The 27,990-nt window shown below is 39.6% G+C and overlaps 3 protein-coding genes across 4 annotated transcripts in view; 1 reads left to right on the forward strand and 2 right to left on the reverse strand.

Annotated features, from left to right (window-relative positions):
* DPY30 (dpy-30 histone methyltransferase complex regulatory subunit) overlaps positions 1–27,990 on the forward strand; it is a 937,477-nt gene that overhangs the window by 737,291 nt on the left and 172,196 nt on the right. The gene's annotated exons all lie outside the window — the stretch shown is intronic.
* The window catches only part of SLC30A6 (solute carrier family 30 member 6), a 59,279-nt gene that overhangs the window by 11,739 nt on the left and 19,550 nt on the right, over positions 1–27,990 (reverse strand). The window contains exons 6-13 of one of the 2 annotated variants that reach the window (XM_050754142.1): positions 20,178–20,258; positions 19,644–19,679; positions 18,624–18,718; positions 14,875–14,923; positions 14,439–14,558; positions 8,235–8,337; positions 6,307–6,354; positions 3,365–3,433 (exon numbers count right to left, since the gene is read on the reverse strand). In XM_050754142.1, coding sequence (XP_050610099.1) covers positions 3,365–3,433; positions 6,307–6,354; positions 8,235–8,337; positions 14,439–14,558; positions 14,875–14,923; positions 18,624–18,718; positions 19,644–19,679; positions 20,178–20,258 — 601 coding nt within the window. Of the gene's footprint in view, positions 1–3,364; positions 3,434–6,306; positions 6,355–8,234; positions 8,338–14,438; positions 14,559–14,874; positions 14,924–18,623; positions 18,719–19,643; positions 19,680–20,177; positions 20,259–27,990 lie in introns of those variants that run through there. The other variant, XM_050754143.1, reaches the window with a different exon arrangement.
* LOC126933898 (ATP-dependent RNA helicase DDX50-like) lies at positions 8,401–11,220 on the reverse strand. Its single transcript, XM_050754162.1, has one exon. It carries the CDS (start codon positions 10,090–10,092, stop codon positions 9,301–9,303), a length of 792 nt encoding a protein of 263 aa, XP_050610119.1. The 5' UTR covers positions 10,093–11,220; the 3' UTR covers positions 8,401–9,300.

The raw sequence follows: 27,990 nt of genomic DNA on the forward strand, positions 1-27,990 counted from the left end.
AGGTTGAGTTAGGAGGATCACTTGAGCCCAGACATTTGAGACTGCAGTGAGCTATATCTGTACCACTCACTCCAGCCTGGGTAACAGGGCAGGACTCTGTCTCTTAAAAAAAAAAAAAAAAAAATGCTGGGCAGAGTGGCTCACAAGACAAGCGGATCACCTGAGGTCAGAAGTTTGAGACCAGCCTGGCCAACATAGTGAAATCCTGTTTCTACCAAAAAATTCAAAAATTAGCTGGGCATGGTGGCATGCATCTGTAGTCCCAGCTACTGGGGAGGCGGAGGTTGCAGTGAGCCAAGATCATGCCATTGCACTCATTCCAGCCTGGCAACAGAGTGAGACCCTGTCTCAAAAAAAAAAAAAAAAGAAAAAAAGGTAAAAATGGCAGAGAGGAACAGGGCCAGAATAAAAAACTTTCTTCTTTTACAAAATCATCAGAAGATGGAGCTCTAGACCCATGAATCTGTACACACTACCCTAAACCATTCCTAATTTTAAAGTTCAGGAAAACTAACTTCACATAAAAATGAGCAACAGAAAAGGAGAGAGGATCAAATCCCACAAAAAGTTATACAAGAAAAAAAGAGACTGTAAAACAGATTATAAAAGATCACCAGACAGATAAAACTACGTCAGATAAAAACCATAACCTACTTTTTAAAAACCAGCCAAAAGATATAAAACAAGAACATAAATCAGAATTAGAAAACCTTAGAAATGAGATGACAATTATAATACAAGAAAAAAGATCACTTTAGAAATGAAGACTTACCCAGAATAAATACAAACAAGGAAACATACAGGTATACTTTAAGAGATATAAAAGGTTAAAAAAAAAAATCAAAAGTAAATTAAGAGAATATAAGAATTTGAGAGAAAATAACAATAAGAAAGGCAAAGATCCAACATGTTCAACATGTACATAACAGAAGTTTCCACAAAAGAAAACCAAAAAAGAGAATAGAGCGAAAATTATGAACTACAATTAGATGTTTTAAAAAATTATTTTTGAAACAGCATTATTGAAAGGGTGTACTGTGGGCTGAGCGCAGTGGCTCACGCCTGTAATCCCAACACTTTGGGAGGCCAAGGCAGGCAGATCACTTGACGTCAGGAGTCCGAGACCAGCTTGGCCAACATGGTAAAACCCCATCTCTACTAAAAAAAACAAAAATTAGCTGGGTGTGGTGGTGTGCACCTGTAATCCCAGCTACTCAGGAGGCTGAGGCAGAAGAATCGCTTGAACTCAGGAGGCAGAGGCTGCAGTGAGCTGAGATTGCACCACGGCACTCCCACCTGGGCGACAGAGCGAGACTCCATCTCAAAAAAAAAAAAAAAAAAAAAGAAGAAAGGGTGCACTGCATACCTGAAATAACTGATGCGGAATGACCAATGCCAAGACGTAGTCTGGTAAAGGTACTGAACTTAAAAAAAAATCTTTTGGGCATCCAGGCAAAAAGATCAAGTCACATATAAAAGGAAAAATAGACTATTATTAGGCATTGTCTCAGAAATGCTTCATGCCAGAAGTAAAAGGGATAATGTATTTTTAAGAAACTTGAAGCAAATGTGTACTGAAGAGTTTATATCCAGTCAAACTAATTTTTAATTATAATGTCTACAAGCTGCTTTCAACATTCAAGAATTTAGAGAATATTGTTCCCAATGGCCCCTTCTAAAGAATTTACTAGAGAAGTATAGTGTGATGGGTCCCCCACCAGGTAATTGGAGGGTGTATGTCCGATGCCTGAACTCTGAAGGCCAGGCAGTGAGCCAAAGCCATGGTGCCCAGTCGAGGAGCAAGCGACCCTGAGAACCAAAGCTTTTAGAGAGCATCTGAGACCCTACCGAGGAAAACAGTCTCATTACATACATACAGTAGGCAAAGAGCGAGCAAATTAGCTTAAAAGCAGCTTAGAAATGGGAGGTGGGTAGATTTCTAAAGCTGTCCTGCTACTTCCCAGGAGTGCCCCGTAGGTAAGTCCTAATAAACTCACCTACTGGCCATGCTGAACCTGTCCAAGTCATTCTTTGGTCTCTTGACACTTTGGTCACTTGGCACCTTCCCAGTAAGGAGGGAGGGGATGTTACAGTCTCGAGTTTTTCTTCTAATAAATTTTAGACATCCAAAATAATGAGAGAGGGAAAGAGCTGGGGAAAGTGAAGGTGAAGAAACCATTTTCCCACTACAAAAGCATAGCCTGAAACTAAACACTGCAAAGTGGGTAACATCACTGACCTGCTGGACCAGCTTTGATCTGCTTATCTATAAATTTGTGCTATATTAGAAAAATCAAATCCTATTTTTTTTAAATGATACTGTAGAAGAGTATTTAATGACATAGAAAACAGTTCATGATAAATTAATTAAATGAAAAGAGCTAATTATAAAACAGCATGATCTCATTTCCTGTTTTTTTTAGAGACAGAGTCTCACTCTGTCACCCAGGCTGGAGTGCAATGGCGTGATCTTGGCTCACTGCAACCTCCGCCTCTCCTGCCTCAGCCTCCTGAGTAGCTGGAATTACAGGCGCGTGCCACACCACCATGCCCAGCTAATTTTGTATTTTTAGTAGAGACGGGGTTTCACCATGTTGGCCAAGCTGGTCTCGAACTCCCGACCTCAGGTGATCTGCCCACCTTGGCCTCCCAAAGTGCTGGTATTATAGGCATGAGCCGCGCCCACTCCATGATCTCATTTTCTAAGGAAAATAAATGTATAAACACCAAAATATCAACAGCAGTTTTCTTTAGATAAGATTACAGTGCTTTACGTTTTCTGTATTTTCCTCATCATTCCTAACCGTGTCATAAAAACGTCTCTCTGGTATTGAGGTTCAAACTGAATTAGAAAATACGAAATTTTATGCTGAAGCAAGTTGTGTTATTGCAGTTCTCCAAAATATTCAGCAAACTCTCCAAAATGAGAACTGCAGTTAAAAAAGAAAGCAATTGCACTTCTAATTTTTAAAAACATTTTATTTGGGAATTACACTGACTAAAAATTTATCTTATCTGGACACTCTTGTATTATTACCATTAACATGTTTGAAGGAAAAAAAATAAAAACATTCTTCTATTGTTGGGATTACACGTCTGTAATCCCAACACTTTGGGAGGTTAAGGCGGGAGGACTGCTTGAGGCAAGGAGTTCGAGACCAGCCTGGGCAACAGAGTGAGACCCTGTCTCTAAACAACAAAAAATCCCTCAATTAGGTAATTGAATTCATGTACATTTTAGACTCTGCTTAACATAACTAGGAATCCAAAGGCTCCAGAAAATTTTAAAGAAATACTTTTTTTCAGTTTTAAAACTGGAAGACTATTTTAAATTATAACTAAAGTCATATGTAAACGAACATACCAATGAGCCAAAACCTAGGGTCCAAAAATGTTCATTTCGGACTTCTAAAACTCCATCCAAGGTAGATACCTAACCAAAAACAGAAAGAGGTGATCAGAGTTGTCTGTACTTAACATATCCAACGCAGTTTAGTCACATTATGGACTTAGGCATAGCCAAATCCTGCACGAGGACACTCATTAGCTAAGAGAAGTTTCAGACCACTCAAGATACCATTCCTGTTTGTTCCATACTGACCCAAGACCTTGCTTTCCTAGTTTCTTGTTTGCCCCAATTCTTTTAGAATCAGGTCTCCACTGCTCAGTTTTAAACCCCTACCCCCACCAATTTATGCAACAGTGTATGGTTCTTTTCATTTTATCAATATGGAATATATTTATATCTAGCACTTTGTGGTATCAGATTTTTTACTTAATTTTTTTGTTTTCTCAATCACTTCTTTCTCTGAATTCCCTTATAACAAAGCTCTGCACAACACAGGATGTTGTTTGGATGTGAGTCTAGAAGAAATTCCAAGGCCAGATATATTGCGTGTAGCTCACTGGTACAGTGGCACAGGACACATACCCAAGGCCAGGCTTCACTAGTTGAGAGTAGTACCCAGTTATACTGGTAAAAGTGGCCTCTGTGACACTGACAATCAAAGGTTTAAAATAGTTTCAACATCAAAATAGTTCATTATTTTATTTCTTCATTAGTAAGTAGGTGGAAATTTATAACAACTTAAAAGAAAGTCTAGGCTGGGCACGGTGGCTCATGTCTGTAATTCCAGCACTTTGGGAGGTTGAGGTGGGCAGATCACTTGAGGCCAGGAGTTCCAGACCAGCCAGGCCAACATGGTGAAACCCTGTCTCTACTAAAAAAGTACAACAATTAGCTGGTGGGGAGCAGAGAACATGGCACTGCACTCCAGACTGGGCGACAGAGCAAGACTCTGTACCCCCTAAAAAAAAAAAAAAAAAAATCACAGCATTTGACTGGGCACAGTGGCTCATGCCTGTAATCCCAGCACTTTGGAAGGCCAAGATGGGAGGACGGCTTCAGGGCAGGAGTTCAAGACCAGCCTGGGCAATATAGTGAGACCCATCTCTTTTTATATATATCTATTTTAAAAAACAACCAAAGGCTGGGCACGGTGGCTCACGCCTGTAATCCCAGCATTTTGGGAGGTCAAGAGGGGTGGATCACTTGAGGTCAGGAGTTCGAGATCAGCCTGGCCAACATGGTGAAACCTCATCTCTACTAAAAATACAGAAATTAGCCAGGCGTGGTGGTGAGAGCCTGTAATCCCAGCTACTCAGTAGGTTGAAGTAGGAGAATCGCTTGAACCCAGGAAGAGAATTGCTTGAACCCAGGAGGTTGCAGTGAACTGAGATCATGCCACTGCATTCCACCCTGGGTGATAGAGCAAGACTCAGTCTCAAAAAAAAAAAAACCAAAAAAACAGGCTGGGCACAGTGGCTCACGCCTGTATTCCCAGCACTTTGGGAGGCTGAGGCGGGTGGATCATGAGGTCAAGAGATCAAGACCATCCTGTCTAACATGGTGAAACCCTGTCTCTACTAAAAATACAAAAGTTAGGCCAGGCACTGTGGCTCATGCCTGTGACCCCAGCACTTTGGGAGGTTGAGGTGGGTGGATCACAAAGTCGGGGGTTCAAGACCAGCCTCGCCAAGATGGTGAAACCCTGTCTCTACTAAAAATACAAAAATTAGCCAGGCATGGTGGTGGGCACCTGTAATCTCAGCTGCTCAGGAGGCTGAGACAGGAGAATCACTTGAACCTGGGAGGCGGAGATTGCAGTGAGCCAAGATTGTGCCACTGCACTCCAGCCTGGGCGACAGAGCGAGACTCCATCTCAAAAAAAAAAAAAAAAAAAAAAAATACAAAAGTTACCCCAGGCGCAGTGGCTCACGCCTGTAATCCCAGCACTTTGGGAGGCCGAGGCGGGCAGATCACGAGGTAAGGAGTTCAAGACCAGCCTGAACACAGTGAAACCCTGTCTCTATTAAAAATACGAAAATTAGCTGGGTGTGGTGGCATGCACTTCTAGTCCCAGCAACTCACGAGGCTGAGGCAGGAGAATCACTTGAACCTGGGAGACGGAGGTTGCAGTGAGCCAAGACAGCACCACTGCACTCCAGCCTGGGCGACAGAGCGAGATTCTGTTTCTTTTTTTTTTTTTTGAGATGGAGTCTCGCTGTGTCGCCCAGGCTGGAGTGCAGTGGCCGGATCTCAGCTCACTGCAAGCTCCGCCTCCTGGGTTTACGCCATTCTCCTGCCTCAGCCTCCCGAGTAGCTGGGACTACAGGCGCCCGCCACCTCGCCCGGCTAGTTTTTTGTATTTTTAGTAGAGACGGGGTTTCACCGTGTTAGCCAGGATGGTCTCGATCTCCTGACCTCGTGATCCGCCCGTCTCGGCCTCCCAAAGTGCTGGGATTACAGGCTTGAGCCACCGCGCCCGGCGATTCTGTTTCAAAAAAAAAAAAAAAAGTTAGCTGGGCATGGTGGCACATGCCAGTAGTCTCAGCTACTCTGGAGGTTGAGGAAGGAGAATCGCTTGAGCCTGGGAGGCGAAGGTTGCAGTGAGCTGAGATCGTGCCACTGCACTCCAGCCTGGTGACAGAGCAAGACTCCGTCTCAAAACAAATAACTAAATAACTAAATAGAATAAATAAAAATCACAGCATTTATAATAGGTTGGTCGTTAGGCCATTACCTTCCACATTTACTTCAAGTGAATTTGATTTCCAAATTGAACAATTTTTAATTCTTCATATTTTTCTGTTTGCCACTATATTATGGCTCCTAGTATGTTACTGTGAAGAACACGAACTTCCCTAAAATAAAATTCTAGGTAGAGGTGAATAAAGTATTAAAAGTATCCACCTTTTCAATTTCCGATATAAAATAAAATGATTTTATTTACTATTCCATCTTACCTCTCTGATGAGTTTGTCCAACTGACCAATAACATGCGGTGGTGTTGTCTGGGGAAAAATACAATAAAATATGAATAACGGCGGGAGGAAAAAAGTTTGCCAACAATGGTCCTGAACCCGCTCCCCAAAAGGATTTTAAGCCAGCCTTTGCTTTGACAGGTGTCCTATCATTAGAGAAGAGAGGTTTCAACTGGCCCCACTAGTGGAGCAATGTCATCCACTGGCCCATACCTGTTTTTCTATCTTGAAGACAAGATAAAAAGATAAATAACACTTAACCAACCAACAAAAAAATCTTTGGGAAATGGTTAGAAAGGTAGTATTTTGTATAGGGCATAGCACTATGCAACTATTATCTTATTGTTTTTATTGTTTCCGGAGATGGAGCTACTGCCTTAAGTTTTGGAAAAGGCATAAGGGTAAGACAGAAGTAACCACAGTGCTTACATGCACATCTAGCCCTGGGAAACTGCCTTTCTATTCAGGGTGTTCCTATTGTTTCAGTAAGTAGCAATGTGTCATTTAAAATTTTAAGTTTGAAATTTTAAAGTCTCACTAACTCAGTGGCAGGAAATAATAAAACAGTCATAACCAGATTACACAAAAACCAGAGCACATTACTGAGGGAAAATAAATATCTAAAAAAAATTTCAGGCTGGGTGCAGTGGCTCATGCCTATAATCTCAGCACTTTGGGAGGTTCAAGGTGGGTGGCTCACCTGAGGTCAGGAATTTGAGACCATCCTGGCCAATGTAGTGAAACCCCAACTCTACTAAAAATACAAAAATTCTAGCCATGTGTGGTGGCACGTGGCTGTAGTCCCAGCTACTTGGCACGCTGAGGGAGGAGAATCGCTTGAACCCAGGAGGTGGAGGTTGCCGTGACCTGAGTTTAGCGCCACTGCACTCCAGCCTGTGCAACAGAGACTCCGTCTCAAAAAAAAAAAATTTTAAGTAACATTGTTTTCACTTGAAACATAATAATAATTTTAAATTTATGATTTTGTCACATTATAAATACAGGAGGATTTGTGCCTATTTTATGGGCTAATGGACTTTCATCAAGTTCTTACTATATGAATTTCAGAGATTATTGTTTGACTTCATTTCTAGCAGGAGCTTCCAGTAACTAAAAATTTCACAATCTGTACTGTTAAAGGGAGGGCATTAACAAAACATTTTGTTTTGTTTTTCTGAGATGGAGTCTTGCTGTGTCGCCCAGGGTGGAGTGCAGTGGTATAATGTCAGCTCACTGCAACCTCCGCCTCCTGGGTTCAAGCAATTCTCCTGCCTCAGCCTCCTGAGTAGCTGGGATTACAGGTGCATACCACCATGCCTGGCTAATTTTTGTATTTTTTTAGTAGAGACAGGGTTTCACCATGTTGGCCAGGCTGGTCTTGAACTCCTGACCTTGTGATCCGCGCACCTTGGCCTCCCAAAGTGCTGGGATTATAGGCGTGAGCCACCTCGCCCGGCCAAAAAACTTTTTGTAATTAAAAAGTATGGCTGGGCACAATGGCTCTCACCTATAGTCCCAACACTTTGGGAGGCCATGGCAAGAGGATCATTTGAGCCCAGGAGTTTGAGATTAGCCTGGGCAACATAGTGAGAGCTCATCCCTACAAAAATTTTTAAAAATTAGCTGGGTGTGGTGGTGTGTACCTGCAGTCCTAGCTACTCAGGAGACTGAGGTGGGATGGTCCTCTGAGCCTGGGAGGTCAAGGCAGCAGTGAGCCGAGATCCCACCACTGTACTCCAGTCTAGATGACAGAGCGAGGCCCTGTCTCTTAAAAAAAAAAAAATAATAATAAATTAAATTAAATTAAAAAATAAAAATTTCACAATCTGGTAGAAGAACACATGCAACTTTTTAATCTGGTAGAAGAACATGGCTAACATTAAGCATGTACATTGGAAGAAGAACCTTACCTGGAGTAAGACTTTCCCACTGTACACACTCATGGGATACATAGTGCCAAATGTCATCAAGGCAATGGCTATAGCAGAGGCAGTGTCTACGGCAAAATAATTACTAAAAGAAAAAAACAATTTTACATTTTAAATTTATATCTCACTGAGCATATTACAACTAAATCTCCTGAACATTAATTATCTAAACCAACAGGACACAATTTTACCACAATTGGCTACTACTCGCAAAGAAACATTTCAAAGAAAAAAACTCCAGTTTTTAGAATTCTTTCCTGTCAAAGTTTAGTGGAAAAATAACTAATAATTATATTAATTAGTAGGAAGAGGTATGATGAAAAAAATGTGGACATTTCTCCATTATGCATTTTTTTGTCAAACTACCTGTCAACTAGAAAGAGCTGAAATATATTTTTTTGCTTGAGACAGACAAAAAACTTCAACTGGTAATTTTTTTTTTTAAAGAGACAATAAAAGGAGGTTTTTTAATTCAAAGGTATAACTGGATAAGTAGATTTGTTTACAACCATTCTTGTGAAATACTTTTTAAAAAAATATGACCAATTTCTTTGCAAATAGTAGACACATACCTCAACTATGATGACCTAATTTTTGGTGGATAATGTACACGATTAGGCAGAAATAGGCAAGCTCATACTGGTAGATTAACCATCAAATAGTGAAAACTCTGTTTGTAGCTCCCACTTCTTGATCGATTTCTATTCCCACTTCATCTTTTACCACCTTGTCGACTTCCTGAGCGACTCCTTTGTCCATTCTGTCTACCTGACCGGCTGCCAGATCAACCACTTGACCAGCCCGACTGGCCATTTGACCAGCAACTCCTCTGTCTGGAATTAGAGGATGTGTTTCCATCATAATAATCTTCAATTTCAGGTAATTTGGCTGGCACTGAGAGTATCCAGTCGGAATCATGCCACTCTGCCTGTAACCTTTCTGACTTAGTTGTAGGAACACTAAAGCAAACACCCACATTTCCTTTCAGGAGGCACATTCTGGTAATCTGAGACACTGCATTACTACTCAGCTTTCTGTTAAGTTCTTTTCAAGCACAGCTGACATCTTGTATTTCCTCTAGGCTTTCCAGATTCATGGCCACAAATCCCTTATCAGAGGTGATCAAAGATCGTGGTTCAAAGCTTGATGCACCAGAAATGTGGGCCAAAGCTGCAGCCAAGGCATCCACTGCCCCTTTCTCTTCTATTAGTATCTGAGCTGATGGTTGGAAAAAATCAACAGCAGCATAAAAAAAGGAAGCCAGAGAGCTTATGGCATCCATGCTTTTAGACTTAACTAAATAAATTGTAGAAGGAACAGCTACACATTTAAAAGTAATTCCTGCTTTTTGTTCCACATATCTTAGTTGACCTCTTTCTCTTGGTTGATAAAAACAAATACAAATCCCTGTCCGTCCAGCTCTACCTGTGCGTCCAGAATGATGGATATAGGACTCAATATTCTGAGAAGAACTTTGAATCACCAGGTCAACTTCAGGAATGTCCAAACCACGGGCAGCCACATTGGTTGCCACCAAAACTTTAAAACTACCTTCTCTGAAGCCTTTTAGTGTAATTTCTCTTTGTGACTGTGCAATGTCCCCATGTAAACACTGGGCATTCTGTTTTATGTGTGGATTCATGGCCATTTCAGTTACATTCCTCTTGGTCTCACAGAAAATAATAGCCCTCCCTTCAGACCCACTGCAGACTTGAAGGACATCTCCAATAACTGCTGGCCTCTGAGAGCAATGACACTGGATGGCCAAATGTTCCACAGTAGCTGCAGCCTTTTGAGTCATTTTTCTAACAAGGTCAACCTGTTCGTATCTGGATTTCATGCATTTTTTTGCAACTTTGTATACTCACTGTCGGCAAGCTGCAGAAAAAAGTAAAGTCTGAGGATTGTCTTCAGAATCAGTTTTGTAGGATTCATGAATAATATCTTCAACTTGTTCAGCAAAACCTAAATCTAACATTTGATCCACTTATCAAGCACAACGTGGCACAGTTTAGAAAGATCCAATCGGAGCTGGGCGCAGTGGCTCACGCTTGTAATCCCAGCACTTTGGGAAGCCAAGATGGGCGGATCACGAGGTCAGGAGATCGAGACCATCCTGGCTAACATGGTGGAACCCCGTCTCTACTAAAAATACAAAAAAAAATTAGTCGGGCACAGTGGCAGGCACCTGTCGTCCCAGCTACTCGGGAGGCTGAGGCAGGAGAATGGTGTGAACCCAGAAGGTGGAGCTTGCAGTGAGCCCAGATCACGCCACTGCACTCCAGCCTGGGTGACAGAGCAAGACTCCATCTCAAAAAACAAACAAACAAACAAAAAACTGTTTCTTGATTTCTCTGGAGTCTTTCAATCAAAGGGATGGCAAAAGAGAATGTCTTTCTTTCCTGTTCCCGTCCGTGCTTGAGCTATTAAATCTTTTCCTTCATATACAGGACCAAAAGTCTTAACTAGAATAGGAAAGAGAGATGTTTCCTATTCAGAACTTTGACCTTTCAGAAGTTTTACACTCTCTTCAGAAATAGGAAAATTGGAGAGGCTCCTTCTTTCTGCTCACGTGTTAAGGTCTCCTCTAGTTTATTATCACTTGATTTATGAGTAGAACTATCTAAGGATGATACTTGCTTTTTTTTTCACATTCATCAATATCTCCATTCGGTAGATCTTTTCTTACTGACTTACGAGATTTAAAGAATTCATCTGAAAGTCTATTAAATCCTCCTTCAGTATCTCCATTTAGCTTCTCTTTCATTTTAGTTTTTTTCATCTTGGGAGCATCCAGGTAATCTGTAACACCATTTTCTCTTGTTCCTGATTTCTCATCTGAGTCATAATGGTGCCTTGACTTCCTTCTGTCACTCCAGCACTATGTAATGTGCTTTCAGCGTATCTTGTTTCAATCTTCGTAACAACCATATAAAGGAAGTACAGGTCCATAATCCATTATCTGAAATTGTGATATCCAGAACGCCCTTTTGCCTCTCCTTCTTCTGGCTCTCGGACTCCTCCAAGGGTGCTTCCAGTTCCATAATGTACCCCCAGAGGAGTTTCCCAGGCATTACTGGCCACTGCTGCCTCCCTCCGGATACAGTGGCTACAACCACCTACAGGCAGAAAAAACATGAAAGGAAGCAGGGGCAGGGCGGCCGCTCGGCCTTGGCCGTGTGTCACTCAACTAGTAATTTTTGATACAGAAAGACTAATGAAATATATAAGTAATTATATCAATTTTCCAGTGAGCAATAATTATTTCCAATAAAAGTTCAAATTCCCCAGGAATTTCACCAGGTAAGATTCTCCAGAAATTTTTTATGGTAACACTGTAGCCAACATCAACAATTCAAACTGGCTGAAGTTCTACCAACAATACAGACCAAAATGCCAATAATTAAAAGCTGATTGTGCACTCTTTTCTACTTTTCCCCACATGCTGGGAATAGAAATGTGAATGAGACACAATCCTTGCCCTAGAAATAATAGGAGATACACATGTGGAAAACATAATGAAGCACTTCGGGCACTAAGGCAGAAATGTCTACAGTGTACCATGGCTGCACCAAAGATTGAGTGACAAGGCTACTGGGGTGGGGATAATCCAGAAAGGCCAAATATAAAAAGAGAAGGTGACATTTGGGCAGAGACTTCAAAGATGAGCAAGTGAAAGCAGCATGTGCAGGGGCATGAAAACCATCACCCAGCAATAAAACCACAAATGGTCAGGAATACATAGATGGTTAGTAAGGTTGGTAGGAGCCTGATTACACAGGACTCTGTGTAATATAATTATATTATATATATGATAATATTATATATTATATATGTTGATAATATATCATGATATATTATATATCATGATATATTATATTATATATCATAATTATATCATGATATAATATATGATGATATATAATATCATGATATATATTATATATATATGTCTCATATATATATATAACCTCCACCTCCTGGGTTCAAGCGATTCTCCTGCCACAGCCTCCCAGGTGGTTGGGATTACAGGTGTGCATCACCATGCCCAGCTAATTTTTGCATTTTTAGCAGAGACAGGGTTTTGCCATGTTGGCCAGGCTGGTCTTGAACTCCTGACCTCAGGTGACCTGGCCGCCTCGGCTTCCCAAACTGCTGGGACTACAGGTGTGAGCCATCGCACCCAGCCAAATAAATAAATATTAATAAACAATTACACAAGGCTTGGAGATGAATTAGAAATGGCTTGGGGAGTGGTGAGAGGGGAGGAGGGAGGAAAAGTGGATATTTAAGGATGCACTGGAGTTCTTCAAAAAACTAAAATATTAGGGGGATGTGGGGGGATGGTTAACGGATACAAAAATATAGTTAGAATAAATAAAATCTACTATTTGATAATAAAACAGCGTTACTACAGTCAACAATAATTTATTGTACATTTAAAAATAAACAAGAGCATAATTAGATTATAATACAAAGAAAAAATAAATCCTTGAGGTGATGGATACCCCATTTATCCTGATGTGATTATTATGCACTGTATGCCTGTATCAAAATAACTCATGTACCCCATAAATATATATACCTACTATGTGCCCACAAAAATAAAAAATTAAATAAATTAGATAAATACAGAATTATCATATCATATGACCCAGTAATTTCACTTCTGGGTATATACCCACAAGAATTAAAAGGAAGGACTCAGGTATTTGTACATTCGGGTTCACAGTGGCATTATTCACAATAGTGAAAGAAATGGAACCAATTCAAATATCCATTGATAGATAAATGGGTAAACAAAATGCGTTGTTTACCCATTATGCACTGGAATGTGACTCAGCGTTAAAAAAGAACGAAATTCTGACACGTTACAACATAGATGAACATTGAGGACATTATGCTAAGTGAAAGAGGCAGACACAAAAGAACAAATATTATATGATTTCATTTCTATGAAGTACTTAGAGAAGTCAAATTCCTAAAGACAGAAAGTAGAATGGTGGTTTCCAGGTGCTGTGAGGAGGAAGAAAAGGAAAGCTGTTTAATGAGCATGGAGTTTAAGGAAGGAAGGAGGAAAAAGGTTCTGGAGATGGATGGTGGTAATGGTTGCATGTAACATCACTAAATTGTACACTCAATGTAAATAAAAAACTCTATGTTGGGATTATAGGCATGAGCCACCATGGCAGGTGGATCACCTGAGGTCAGGAGTTCAAGACTAGCCTGGCCAACATGGCAAAACCCCATCTCTATTAAAAATACAAAATTAGCCGGGTGTGATGCCAGGCGTCTGTAATCCCAGCTACTCGGGAGGCTGAGGCAGGAGAATTGCTTGAACTCGGGAGGCGGAGGTTGCAGTGAGCCGAGATCATGCACTCCAGCCTGGGCACCAAGAGCGAAACTCCATCTCAGGAAAAAAACAACTCTATGTTATGTCTATTTTAATGCAATTTAAAATAAGAATGCATTGGCATAAATGACAGTATTTTTCTTTATCTCCCATTCACTGAGATGGGAGATACAAGAAAAAACAGTTTCGGAGTTAAGGGAAAATAGGTTCAGTTAAAGTAGACACATACAGAAGTCAGGAAGACACGTCTTTTGTAATTCAATAGAGATGTGGGCTAGAAATAAAAATCTGGGAATCCCACAGAAGTAGCAAACAAAAACAAATACTTGCATGTGATTTTAAAGGAAAATACACAAAACAGCAAGAAGAAGAAGGACAAATTCTAGTAAAGACTAATATTTAAAAGGTGGGTAGCCAAAGAATCATATGCTATAACATGTTAAGCTTAAAGCAGCTGTAAAGCCTATTTCCTAAAAGGCTTTATTTTTAAAAAATTGTTTCACACCTACGTCCTCTTCTCCTCCCTCTCTCAGCAATAGCAGCTGTGGTTCAGATCTCTTTCTTACTGTTCTCTTTTCTGTTTTACTCATCAGGTCAGCAGTAGGCAATTTAAATTGTTTTCCCGTCTGCTTTATATACTGTGGTAAGAAATACTTATTGAACCCAAGCCCCTTAAGTTTTCAGATGAAGACACCTAAGGAAAAGACGTGATCTAAGTTACACAGGTCATAAGCAAAACTGCTAGAAGCTTGACCACTATCCATCCTGCTGATGCTCTTAAAATTAAGGCCCCAGAAATCAAAACATACTTGACAACAATAAAAAATACTCACTTAATTTCAATGAGCATATATGTAATGCAAAGAGCAAATGCTCCAGCAAGATCAATCAAAACAAATGGATTCATTCGGGGAAGGAAGATACTGCTAAGTCCTGGAATAATTCCACACAAGCTAAGAAAAAACAAACAGAAAGAGTATCCATTAGCAGAACTCACATAAAACTGGTGACAACCTTGTAAAGATAATTTGTATTTTGGTACCACATAGTGTACTTCTTAAAGAAAGCAAAAAGGATTTGTGAACAAAGCCCTTTCACTTATAAAGTTCTCTTTTGTATCGTCAATTAAAAAGTAAAAGGAGAATAACAATCTGATCTGTGTGATTCATGTAGTAACCTCAGCAATGAATAATTTAAGTTCCCATGATAGATGCATTTCTTGTGTATTCCTTTAAATTATGCATATCATGAAACTCCGTAACATCTTACCTTCGACTAAGATCTGCAACATGCTCTTGAAGCCAGCTCGTACTAGCAGCTTTAAGAAGAAAATACTTAAATTATCTATATAGAAGAAAATAAACCACTATCCGAAATATTTGAGTTCTTTAATTTTAAAAAATAAATTTGGCAGTGATTGAATACCATTACAAAAGAACATGCTACTCCTCAAATCTATAAATGTTTCCTCTTTTATGCCCTTATGCCACTAAGTCAAAAGCAGTTTCAACTATTATACAATATACAGTTGACCTGAAGGAATTAGTGAACTTAGATATGTCATTGTTACTATTAAAGTTTTAAAGATTCTTTATACTTTTTCTTTTGAGATGGAGTTTTACTCTTTTTGTCCAGGCTGGAGTGCAGGGGTGCCACCTCGGCTCACTGTAACCTCCCTCTCCTGCGTTCAAGCAATTGTCCTGCCTCAGCCTCCCATGTGGCTGGGATTGCAGGTGCATGCCACCACACCTGGCTAATTTTGTATTTTTAGTAGAGATGGGGTTTCACCATGTTGGTCAGGCTGCTCTTGAACTCCAGACCTGGGTTTCACTATGTTGGTCAGGCTGGTCTTGAACTCCTGACCTCAGGTGATCCGTCTGCCTCGGCCTCCCAAAGTGCTGGGATTACAGGTGTGAGCCACCGTGCCCGGCGGTTCTTTATACTTTTAAGCAGAGCTTCCTAACCAGTGTGCTGGGAATGGGCCATAGGTATAGGCTGAGTATCCCAAATCTGAAAACCAAAAATCCACAACTTTGAGCACCAACATGATACTCAAAGGAAATGCTCATAGGAATATTTTGAATTTTGAATTTTCAGGTTTGGGATGCTCAACCCATATATATAATTCAAAGACTCCAAAATCTAAGACAACCTAAAATGTGAAACACTTCTGGCCCCAAGCATTTCAGATAAGGGATATTCAAATGACGTACAAATTACTTCCCTCAACTCTCAAAAAAGCCAGGTAAGGACCTGGATACCTACAAAGATACCTGTCAGTTACTATTCTTGGACAAGTAGCCTGTGTCTAGGCTCAAGAATCCTCCTCCATTTATCCCAGAGTGCTACAGAAATATCCATTTTTAAAATGTGTACCATCATGTAAAAAAGATTGGCAAGACTTATGCAAAAGAAAAATAGTTGAGCAGTTAAGTAAGATGTCAGAATATCTGGCTTTAAATCATAGCTCTGCCTTTAACTAGATGTGTAGCACTGGGTAAGTAATTTAATCTCTCAGTGCCTTAGTGTAAAATGGGCATAATAAAAGTATTTACTTCATATGGCTAGAATTAAATGGGCTATTCTACGTATTTAGCCATGCTTGGCATATAGAAAGTACGTAATATTATTTTCCACTTAAATTTCAAGTAATTTCACAAATCTTTTTTCTTTTTCTTTTTTTTTGAGATGGAGTTTCAGTTGTCACTCAGGCAGAAGTGCAATGACGTGATCTCGGCTCACTGCAACCTCCACCTACCAGGTTAAAGGGATTCTCCTGCCTCAGCCTCTCGAGTACCTGGGATCACAGGTGCCTGCCACCATGCCTGGCTAATTTTTATCATTTTTTAGTAGACAGGGTTTTGCCATGTTGGCCAGGCTGGTCTCGAACTGCTGACCTTGTGATCCGCCTGCTTTGGTCTCCCAAACTGCTGGGATTACAGGCGTGAGTCACCACACCCAGACTTCATTATTTTTAAAGCCAGAGTCTTGCTATGTTTCCCAGGCTGGACTCAAACTCCTGAGCTCAAGCAATACAATCACCTCAGCCTCCTGAGTAGCTGGGACTACAGGCACATGCTACCAAGCCCAGCTAATGTCACAAATCTTGATGTTTCTGGGAACCTTCATTTCCAGCTAATGAAAATATACAGTAGGCTGAGAGCAGTGGCTCACGTCTGTAGTCCCAGCACTTTGGGAGGCTGATGTGAGACGACTGCTTGAGCCCAGGAGTTTGAGACCAGCCTGGATAACACAGGGAGACTTTGTCTCTATAAAAAATAATAATAAAATAAAATAAAATAAAATAAATAAAGATATAAACTAGATAACTTTTCTGGAAATAAATTTGGCAATATACAACAAAGCCTTTAAAAAATACTGTATTTTTAATCCAGTAAATAATTCCTTCTCAGGGAATTTATCCTACAGAAAGAATAAAAAATGCAGACAAAGTTGATCTAAAGAGGCTGATTATAGAGTTATTTATAAAAGGAAAAGTTGGAAATGTATAAAATATTTTAAAATATTCATAACAGAATACTATGCAAGCATTAAAAAATCATTTACATTCAAAGAGTATTTAATGAGAAGCAATACTGAAGACATAATGCTAACAAAAAAGCCAGACATGGCCGGACGCAGTGGTTCATACCTGTAATCCCGGCACTTTGGGAGGCCAGGGTGGACAGATCACCTGAGGTCAGGAGTTTGAGACCCGCCTGGCCAACATGGGGAAACCCCGTCTCTACTAAAAATACAAAAATCAGCCAGGCATGGTGGCACACGCCTGTAACTCCTTGAACCAAGGAGGCAGAGGTTGCAGTGAGCTAAGATTGTGTCACTGCACTCCTGCCTGGGCAAGACAGTGAGACTACGTTTCAAAAAAAAAAAAAACAAAAAACAAAAGCCAGGCATAAAATTGTAATATATACAATTCTAAGTAAGCACATAAAATTATATGTACGTGTGCATACAAAAAAGTGAAAGGAATAACATAGAAATGTTAACATATTATCTGTGGGTCATAAGATTATCAGTAGTCTTATTTCCTTCTTATGTCTTCCTGATCTTTACAGAGAAATAGTGTTTCTAAATCTCTGCACCATCTTAAAAATTTCTAGAGTAAGTGTTATAGTATTTTATAAATTATGAATTTTTTTCAAGAAATTCAGGTGATCATAAGTAACATTATTTATTTTTCTAATTCATGCAGTAATTCTTTAACTCATACAAACACAACTTATCTTCATAACATTCATGAAGTTGTTTAAACTTGAATGGGCATTTCAGAAAACTTTCTTCTCTTGACTGTCCTAGAGTGAGATCTAAAAAGATCCACACCTATCTGTGCTTCTCTATACTTCAAAGTGTGGGTCTGTGCAAACATCCCACTTCTGTTTTCACCTCACTTCTCCATCTCTTAGTGGCTAACTCTTTTGTGTGTTAGTGGGATTCCAAAGCACTGAAATTGTTGAAAAATGCCAATAATTTAGACTGCAAAAGTGAAAAATCAGTCTGAAGTTGTAAACACTTCAAAATAAAAGAATATTTCAAAAGAAATAAAGTTTGGCTACTTGCAAATATGTATGCCCATCCACCACTGCCAAAGAGAAGTTCCTGGGAACTTACTTTATTAACAAAATACAACTATTTTCAATTAGCATATCAACTATTCTAAGTATACTGAGACTTCTAAAATGCTTACAATAGACTTTTCTTAGATAGATTACACATTTAAAATCTCACATTATTTGGTAAATGTAATTTTTCATCATCATATGATTTAATTTACAGGTCACTCCTGCCTGTTTCAAAATAATTTGTTATTTTAAAGCTTGAACTAATGAGATTTTGTTTTATAATTTTCCACTTAAAAAAGACTTGAGAACATTTGGGCTAGTTCTCTCTTCTCTTCAGAATATACTTCCTCATTGATTTGAGTGAATGAAACAAACAAAAGACTTGTTTTTATAAGAGATTAGTTGGATTTTTATATTAATAGTAAATAAAAAACATACCTTCTGAGACATAAGCAAAAGGTTTATTCCGAATAGAAAGCATCGTGAACAGGTTGAAAGAAAGAGCCACAAAAGTACCAACTAATAATCTTCCCCTAAAAAGAATGATAACATTCACCTTTAATTTGTTCTTGGTATTATCAGTAGGTAATTTCAATACATAGAGGGACTAAGAGGTGGGAAGGTAAAGTAGTCTGCTTTAATGATTCAGTGTTTCCAGATACAGAACCTGAACTTAGTTTCTAGCCCCATCACCCATGTCCCATCTACTGTTGCTCCATCTTACAAAGGATAAGAAAGGACTTTTAGCATTAACAGTATCTTCCTACAGGTAAACGCTGTTATAAATCTGTATAAATGTTAATGGTATTTGTTTTATGATATGCTGGACAAATCAGACTTTTCGGAATTACACTGATCAGAATAGATAAGGTCCATATAGTTGGCAACTATGCGGTTGAGAAATACAATTGTTTTTACATATATATGATACATACAATTCTCTTTTCATATATATATGAAAATCACATAGTTGCAATATATATGAAACATATATATACATTTCTTTTTTTTTTGGAGACAGGGTCTCACTCTGTTGCCCAGGTTGGTCTTGAACTCCTGGGCTCAAGCGATCCTCCTGCCTTAGCCTCCCAAAGTGCTGGGGTTACAGGTGTGAGCCGCTGAGCCTGGTCCAATTCTCTTTTCTATAGGTGCTATGAAAAGATTTTGAAATTACAGAATACTAGGGGAAGCTGGCTTAGTGCTTCCTAGGTTTGGAAATAATGAGAAGCCTGAAGCCAAGATAGAAAGGCCTTCCTGTGCAGTATAAAAATATTTAGAACTTGGGAACTGTTAAGGGTAAAGAAATGGAGTCTTGGTATTTGGGAATTTTGTTTGTGAAATAAAAGCAAAAACTTATGCTGCCACAGTCTGAACTCTGACATTGGCCAACTGTTTAATAATACATCAATTAATAATTAAGAATCAATAGTAAATTATATATCGAAAATAAAATCTCACGTGTGTATCTCGGGCTGTTCCAAAAAGCGTTCTGCACTAAAATAAATAAAAATGTATTAAATAAGTCCTATAAATTGTAAACTTAAAAAGCTTTATTAAATATATCATTAACCCACCTTAAAGTTCACAAAATCTTTTAGTAATATAACTATTAACTATTAGCAGTGATGAGGCAAGGAGACTCACAAATTATCCTTTTTAGTTGTTTTCTTTTTTCACAAATTATCCTTAATATGTAATTCAATCTTTCTCTGCCAAGCCGATTTCAATGGGTGTGTAATAAGCATCAAACATGCCTGACTGAATCTCTGTTTCATTCACAACCACTTCTGACTCAATTTAGCAGCATTAAGGAAGTAAAAAAAAGTGAAACAGAAGAAAATGTCTGAAACATAAAAAAACTGTACCATCAAAACTCCAGCCCTGCTCATCTAAATTTTCATACCCTTGAAAGCAAATGTGTCTGACGGGTTTCTTTCATGTTCCCAAAGGTGTCATAGGTGGGATTTAGAGTAATATCATATACAAATGTACCTTTCTTTTAATATAAAGAGAGCTCCCAACTGTGCCAAGACTGTGGAGGCAAATACAGCCAGGACTTCTAATCTTTCAAATCTGAAACCAAAACATTAATTAGATCATCACAATTCTTTCAATTCACAAACCAGTCTCTCTAGAACACATTTACATTCATTTATTTGCTCACTTAATACACATAGGTGCTGTCTACTATGAGCCAAACACTGTTAGAGCAGATTAGGGTTTCTAGAAGAATAACAAACAATGAAAATCACAGATTCCAAAGAGTACCTATTTGTATAATTCCCAGGACCCAGAAGAGAGAGCACCTTCAGCCCATGCCAGAGGCTTTCTCTTCCCAGAAATACTTTAAAATTATAAAAAAAAAAAAAAAAAAAAAAAAAAAAAAAAAAAAAGACAATTACCAGGACGCACTTATAGTCCTTATTTTTCTAGAAATAATCACAATCATAATAACAACACTTAATTGACCCACTGTGCATTAGACACCAGAGTACTTAACCTATTACCTCATCTAAACCTCCCAACCCCATTTTAAAATTACTTTATCCACTTTTTTCTTTTTTTTGAAGAGATGGGGGTCTCGCTATGTTGCCCAGGCTGGACCCTGAACTCCCAGGCTCAAGTAATCCTCCCAGCTCAGCCTCCTGAGTAGCTGGGACTACAGGCATGTGCCACCACACTTGGCTCAGTTTTTTTTTTTCAAACAGATAAGAAATTTAGGACATAAAGAAGAAAAGTAACTGTTTAGAGTCATATAGCTAGCAAGTAGAAGGTTTTCAAACTCAGACACTCTTTGACTCTAGAGTTCATATTTTAACCACTTATTATACTGCCTCTCATTTCTATACATAATTACAGTGACATTATGAGCATATTTTATAATCCCTAGACTATAAGCCAGAGGCCAGGAACTGTTGTTTTAGTTTTCCCTGCAACACATAGTCTAACGGTATTCAATATTTATGGTAAGTATAAATGCTTAAAATTTTTCAAGAAAATAATCATGGAGGCACAGAAAAAATTAAAAAAATTAAGGCTGTACATCACATTGTTATGTGTAAAGGAAAAATGTTGGAATCAATAATATAACTGTTTGTTTATATATTATTAAACAAAAAAAGTATTTATTGACATGGAAAAAGGTGAGTGAAAAAAGTAGGTTATAATAGAATACAAATTAAGTGTTTTTTCCAGCTACTGAAAAAATAAAAAAGAACAGGAAAAAACAGTATGCATATGTACCAATGTTATTTGTGGAATTTGAGAAGCTGATATTAAAATGCATATGGAACTGCAAAACGTGAAGGAAAGCAAAGATAATCTTGAAGAAGAACGAAGCTGGAAGATTTATACTACCAGATATCAACAAGTATTTCAAAGCTGTAATAATTAACATAGTATGGTACTAATCCAAGTACAAATACACCAAATTGTACAGAAAAGAGAATCTAGAAACAGGCCTACACATATATAGTCATCTGATTTGTGAAAAAGGTGGCACATAAAAGCAATAAAGAAGAGCCAGGTGCGGTGGCTCACACATGCAATCCCAGCACTTTGTGAGGCTGAGGCAGTTCAAGATCAGCCTGGCCAACATGGCGAAACCCCGTCTCTACTAAAAATACAAAAAATTAACTGGGCGTGGTGGTGTGCGCCTGTAATCCCAGGTGCCTGGGAGGCTGAGGCATGAGAATTGCTTGAACGTGGGAGATGGAGGGTGGAGTGAGCCGAATTGCACTACTGCACTCCAGAATATGCCTTTACTCCTGCTTCACACCATACCAAAAAAATCTATTCCAACTGGATTGTAGGATTAAATATGAAAAATTGAACAGTAAGGCTTCTAGGTGATAACAGGGCAAAGTGTCTTTATGACCTGGGGGCATGCCAAGATTTCTTAACAAATACACAAAAGGACCAACCCGAAAAGTTTAATTTAAAACTTTTTTTTTTTTTTGAGACGGAGTCTCACTTTGCCACCTAGGCTGGAGTGCAATGACGCGATATCGGCTCACTGCAACCTCCGCTTCCCGGACTCAAGTGATTCTCCTGTCTCGGCCTCCCAAGTAGCTGGGATTACAGGCACCCACCACCATGCGTGGCTAATTTTAGTATTTTTAGTAGAGATGGGGTTTCACCATGTTGGCCAGGCTGGTTTCGAACTCCTGACCTCAAATGATCCGCTCACCTCACCCTCCCAAAGTGCTAGGATTACATGTGTGTACCACCGCGCCCGGCCTAAAATTTAAAACTTTTATTCATCAGAAGATACCATTAAGAAGAAGGGCAACTAAGAGAAGGAGAAGATACTTATATATAAAGAACTGTTACAGATTAATAAAGAAAAAGGGAAAATGGTTAAAAGATTTTTAACAAGCATTTTAAAAAAGAGGTGATCTGAATGGTTAATCAAAATATGCAAAGGTGCTCAATTAGTTGTAAGGAAAATAACTTAAAACCACAATGAAATACCACTACATACCATAGAATGGCCTTTATAAAAAAGACAGTAACAGCTGGGCATGGTGGCTCCACACCTGTAATTCCAGTTACTTGGGGTGTGGGAGGATCGCTTGAAGCCAGTTCAAGACCAGCCTGGGCAATATGGTGAGACCCCTGACTCCAAAAATATGTTAAAAATCAGCCAGGCATGGTGGGATGTGCCTGTAGTCCTAGCAACTCAGGAGGCTGAGGCAGGAGAGTCACCTGAGCCCAGGTGTTGAAGGCTGCAATGAGTTATGATAATGCCACTGTACTCTAACATGGGCAACAGAGTGAGACCCTGCCTCAAAAAAAAAAAAAAAAAAAATGCTGGGTGCGGTGGTTCATGCCTGTAATCCCAGCACTCAGGGAGGCCAAAGTGGGTGGATTACTTGAGGTCAGGAGTTCAAGACCAGCCTGGACAACGTGGTGGAACCCCATTTCTACTAAAAATAAAAAAATAAAAAAAACTAGTCAGGCATGGTGGTGCATGCCTGTAGTCTCAGCTACTCAGGAGGCTGCGGCACAAGAATCACTTAAATGTGGGAGGCGGAGGTTGCAGTGAGTCGAGGTCGCGCCACGGCACTCCAGTCTGGGTGACCAAGTGAGACGCTGCCTTAAAAAAAAGATTAAAAAAAAAAAAAGACAATACCAACTGTTGGCAAGGACACGAAGCAACTGCAACTCTCAAACACTACCAGTGGGAGTATACATTGGTAAAACTGCTCTGGAAAACGGTTTGGTATTATCTTATCTTTTAATAATGAACATGCAAATCCAAACTAATTCCACTCAAAGATACATACCCAACATAAATGGGTACATATGTGCACTAAAAGATATATACAAGAATGTTCAGAAGTAGTTTTATTTATAATGGCTAAAAAGTGAGAGTCATCTAAATGTCCTTAACAATTAAGCAATTTGTGATATAGTCATATAATGGAATATGATAGCAAAGAACAAGAATGAACAAGATAGCACATACTATATTCCATCTACAGGATACTCAGAAACAGGCAAAACTAATATGCAATGTTAGAGGTCACATTACCAGTTACTTCTGGTAGGGTCTGAATGGACATGAAGGGAGGTTTTGGGGGACTTGTGATGTTTTATATCATGATCCAGATAGTGGCTATACAAATGTATTCCTTTCTTAAAATTCATTAAGTTGCAAAAAGATATTACAGAAAACAAGACAGGGTCTCTACTTTCACGAAATTTACTTTTTTTTTTTCTTATTTTTTGAGATGGAAGATGGAGTATAGTGGCACCATCTCCGCTCACTGCAGTATCCGCCTCCCCATCTCAAGTGATTCTCCTGCCTCAATCTCATGAGTAGGTGGGACGACAGGCTCGCACCACCACGCCTGGCTAATTTTTGTATTTTTAGTAGAAATAAGGTTTCACCATGTTAGTTAGGCTGGTCTCAAACTCCTAACCTCAGATGATCCTCCCACCTCGGCTTCCCAAAGTGCTGGGATTACAGGCATAAGCCACTGCACCCAGCTATGAAATATACATTTTAAAGGGTAGGGACAGAAAAACAAATACCTGGTTTGGTAAGTTCTGTACAGAGAATTATAGTAGTCTGATGTGACAAGAGATTAACCAGATGACTATTTTTGATTGGGCTGTTCCGTCACTTAATGGAAATTAGCATTTAGTGATATTAAGATACAAATAACACGATGGAGCCAGCCTTGCAAAGATCAGGTGACGAGCATATCAGGCAGATCTTATACAAAGGCCCTAAAATAGGAATGAGTAGCGTTCAAACAACAGAAAGAAAGTCAGTGTCCTATAGAGGGCATGAGAGGATTAAGTTGAAGAAAAGTAGGCAGGGTCCTGATCATATAAGGGGCTTGTAAATTAGAAAAAGGAGTTAGGATTTTATTCTAAGTATTATGGGAAACAACTGGATGGTTTTAAGGGGACAGTGATAATATGATATAGGTTTAAAAAGAAAAACACTGGCTGCAAATCAAAGTAGCCTGGTCTGGGATGGCAGTAGTGGAGATAGAAATGGGATTGGGGGTTAATTCTGGATGTGTTTGTAGGTTACCTTGACATAATTAATCTGCTAATAGATTAAATGTGGGTGATGAGAGACAGTAATCAACAGAAATTCCCAGAATTTTTTGTTTGAGCAACAAAGTGCTGATGGTATTTGCTGAGATGGGAAAAACTACAAAGGAATAGGTTTTTGGGGAAGAAACCAAGAATTTTTTCCTAAGTTTAAGACACCAATTAGACATCCATGTGAAGCTATCAAGAAGGTAGTCTGAAATTCTAGATAGTTCTCAGGCCTAGAGAACTGGATTTTGAAGTCTCCAGATGTATGTGATACTTCAGCTATGTGACTGATTGCAACTATATTTGAGTGTTTAACTTTATTGCTTAACTCCTCCTTTCTTTCCTGTTCACTCTAAGCAAGTGAGCCAAAATGGGAGCTGTCATGTCCTTACATGGCCTTGTCTTCTATCCACAGTAACTGATCTATAAAGACTGATGCCTGTTCCAAGCTGGCCCAAGCAACAGTTCTCATGATTTTCTGAACTAGGCAGTATTTATTTTCCAGAAATACTCTAGCTAGCTCTTTATTGCCTACCATAAATATCATTTTAACAGTCGGCCGGGCGCGGTGGCTCAAGCCTGTAATCCCAGCACTTTGGGAGGCCGAGACGGGCGGATCACGAGGTCAGGAGATCGAGACCATCCTGGCTAACCCGGTGAAACCCCGTCTCTAGTAAAAAATACAAAAAAATAGCCGGGCGAGGTGGCGGGTGCCTGTAGTCCCAGCTACTCGGGAGGCTGAGGCAGGAGAATGGCGTAAACCCGGGAGGCGGAGCTTGCAGTGAGTCGAGATCCGGCCACTGCACTCCAGTCTCGGCGACAGAGCAAGACTCCGTCTAAAAAAAAAAAAAAAAAAAAAAAAAAATATCATTTTAACAGTCATAATTTATTATTTCCTCTCTAGGATGAAGGTGAGAAGGTGTGAATTAAGGTCTTGCTAGGGTATCATTCCAGACTGGAGGAGAAAAGTCGTCTGAGAGACTGAACATGACATGCAGAGAAAAGCGGGCCTGGGAGGCAAAAAAAAAAATGACAATGTCCTCAGTGGTCTAGTGCCTGCACCAGTTACTGTCTTCCCATAGTAGTTTGGTTATAGAAATTATAAAAGTCCTCCCATTTTTTCCCCCCAAACTCATTTTTCTTTTTTCTTTTTTCTTTTTTTTTTTTTTGAGACAGGGTCTGGCTCTGTCACCCAGGCAGTAGTAGAGTCGCACCATCTCAGCTCACTGCAACCTCTGCCTCCCAGGTTCAAGTCATCTTCCCAATTCAGTCTCCTGAGTAGCTGGGAATGCAGGCAAACCCCATCACACCCAGCATATTTTTGTATTTTTGTATTTTTTTGTAGAGACGGGGTCTCGCTCTTTGCTTAGGATGGTGTCAAACTCCTAAGCTCAAGTGATCGACCACCTGGGCCTCCCAAAATGCTGGGACTATAGGCATGAGCCACTGCATCTGACTCCCCAAACTAATTTTTTTGAGACAGAGTCTCGCTCCATCGCCCAGGCTGGCGTGCAGTGACATGATCTTGGCTCACTGCAACCTCTGCCTCCCAGGTTCAAGTGATTCTCTTGCCTCAGCCTCCCAAGCAGCTGGGATTATAGGCGCCTGCCACCACACCCAGCTAATTTTTGTGTGTGTTTTCAGTAGAGATGGCATTTCGCCATGTTGGCCAGCCTGGTCTCAAACTCCTGACCTCAGGTGATCCACCCACCTTGGCCTCCCGAAGTCCTGGGATTACAGGCATGAGTCACCGTGCCAGGCCCCAAACTAAGTTAGATTTCTGTAACTTGCAGTGACAGATTTCCTTATATGGATATATCTACACCTTACAACTGATCATCATAGTGATAATGCAACTCTATCAAATTTCAGTGACACAGGCTGGACCTGGCACTTTGAGGCCAGGAGCTGGACACCAGCTTGGCCAACATGGCGAAACTCCATCTCTACTAACAATATAAAAATTAGCTGAGTGTGGTGGTGCACACCTGTAATACCAGATATCTCGGAGGTTGAGGCATGAGAATCGCTGGAATCTGGTGGGTGGAGGTTGCAATGAGCCAAGATCACACCACTGCACTTCGGCCTGGGCAACACAGCAAAACTGTCCAAAAAAAAAAAAAAAGGCCAAGTGTGAAGGATCACACCTGTAATCCCCCAGCACTCTGGGAGGCAGAGGTGGGTGGATCATCTGAGGTCAGGAGTTCAAGACCAGCCTGGCCAACATGGTGAAACTCCATCTCTACTAAAAATACAAAAAAAAAAAAAAAAAATTAGCCAGGTGTGGTGGCACACACCTGTAATCCCAGCTACTCGGGAGGCTGAGGCAGAAGAATCGCCTGAACCTGGAAGGCAGAGCCTGCAGTGAGCCCAGATCACGCCACTGCACTCCAGCCTAGGTGACAGAGTGAGACTCTGTCTCAAAAAATAAATAAAATTAAAAATAATAAATATTTTTTAAAAATTCATTTTGATTTATGACTTATAAAAATCCTTATTTTGCATTAAAATTTTATATTTACTTCTTCCCATTGTTTAATAAAACCTAATTTTGTTCAAAAGAATATAGTCCCAATGAATGGTATGGTGGAAAAGAAGAGTAAGTTTGGTCCAAAAGTTTCTTTACTAAAGTAAAATTCCTTGGTTGATATGCCTCTTCAGGTAAAAATAATAATAATAAAGTAAAATTCTTTCAAGTTGTTTCCTAGAATCTAAAAGGAACTCATTTTTAAAAATACATTTTTAAACCTTTAATATAAAAGATTATTTCCTTTCAACTTTCAGTTTTTTTTTTTTTTTTTTTTTTTTTGAGATAGGGTCTTACTCTTGCCACCTGTAATGCAGTGATGAAATTATAGCTCACTGCAGCCTCAAACTCCTGGGCTTAAGCAATCCTCCCACATCAGCCTCCCAAGCAGCTGGGACCACAGGTATATACCACCATGTACAATAATTTAAAAAAATTTTTTGTAGCGACAGGTCTCACTATGTTGCCCAGGCTGGCTTCTAACTCAAACAATCCTCCCGCCTCAGCCTACCAAAGTGCTAGGATTACAGGTGTGAGCCACCACACCTGGCCTCAGTAATTTTTAAAATTATGGAAACAAATCTCAAATTATTTGTTGACCCATTGCTATCACAAATCCAGTTTCAGATGAAAATCCATCTTTACCACTGCCTAGTATTAAACTATGTCACATTTATTTAACATCTAGAAGATACACTAACATAAAAATCCTTTGTA

This window comes from Macaca thibetana, chromosome 13, assembly GCF_024542745.1.
Source record: "Macaca thibetana thibetana isolate TM-01 chromosome 13, ASM2454274v1, whole genome shotgun sequence".
Classification (NCBI taxonomy): Eukaryota; Metazoa; Chordata; class Mammalia; order Primates; family Cercopithecidae; genus Macaca; species Macaca thibetana.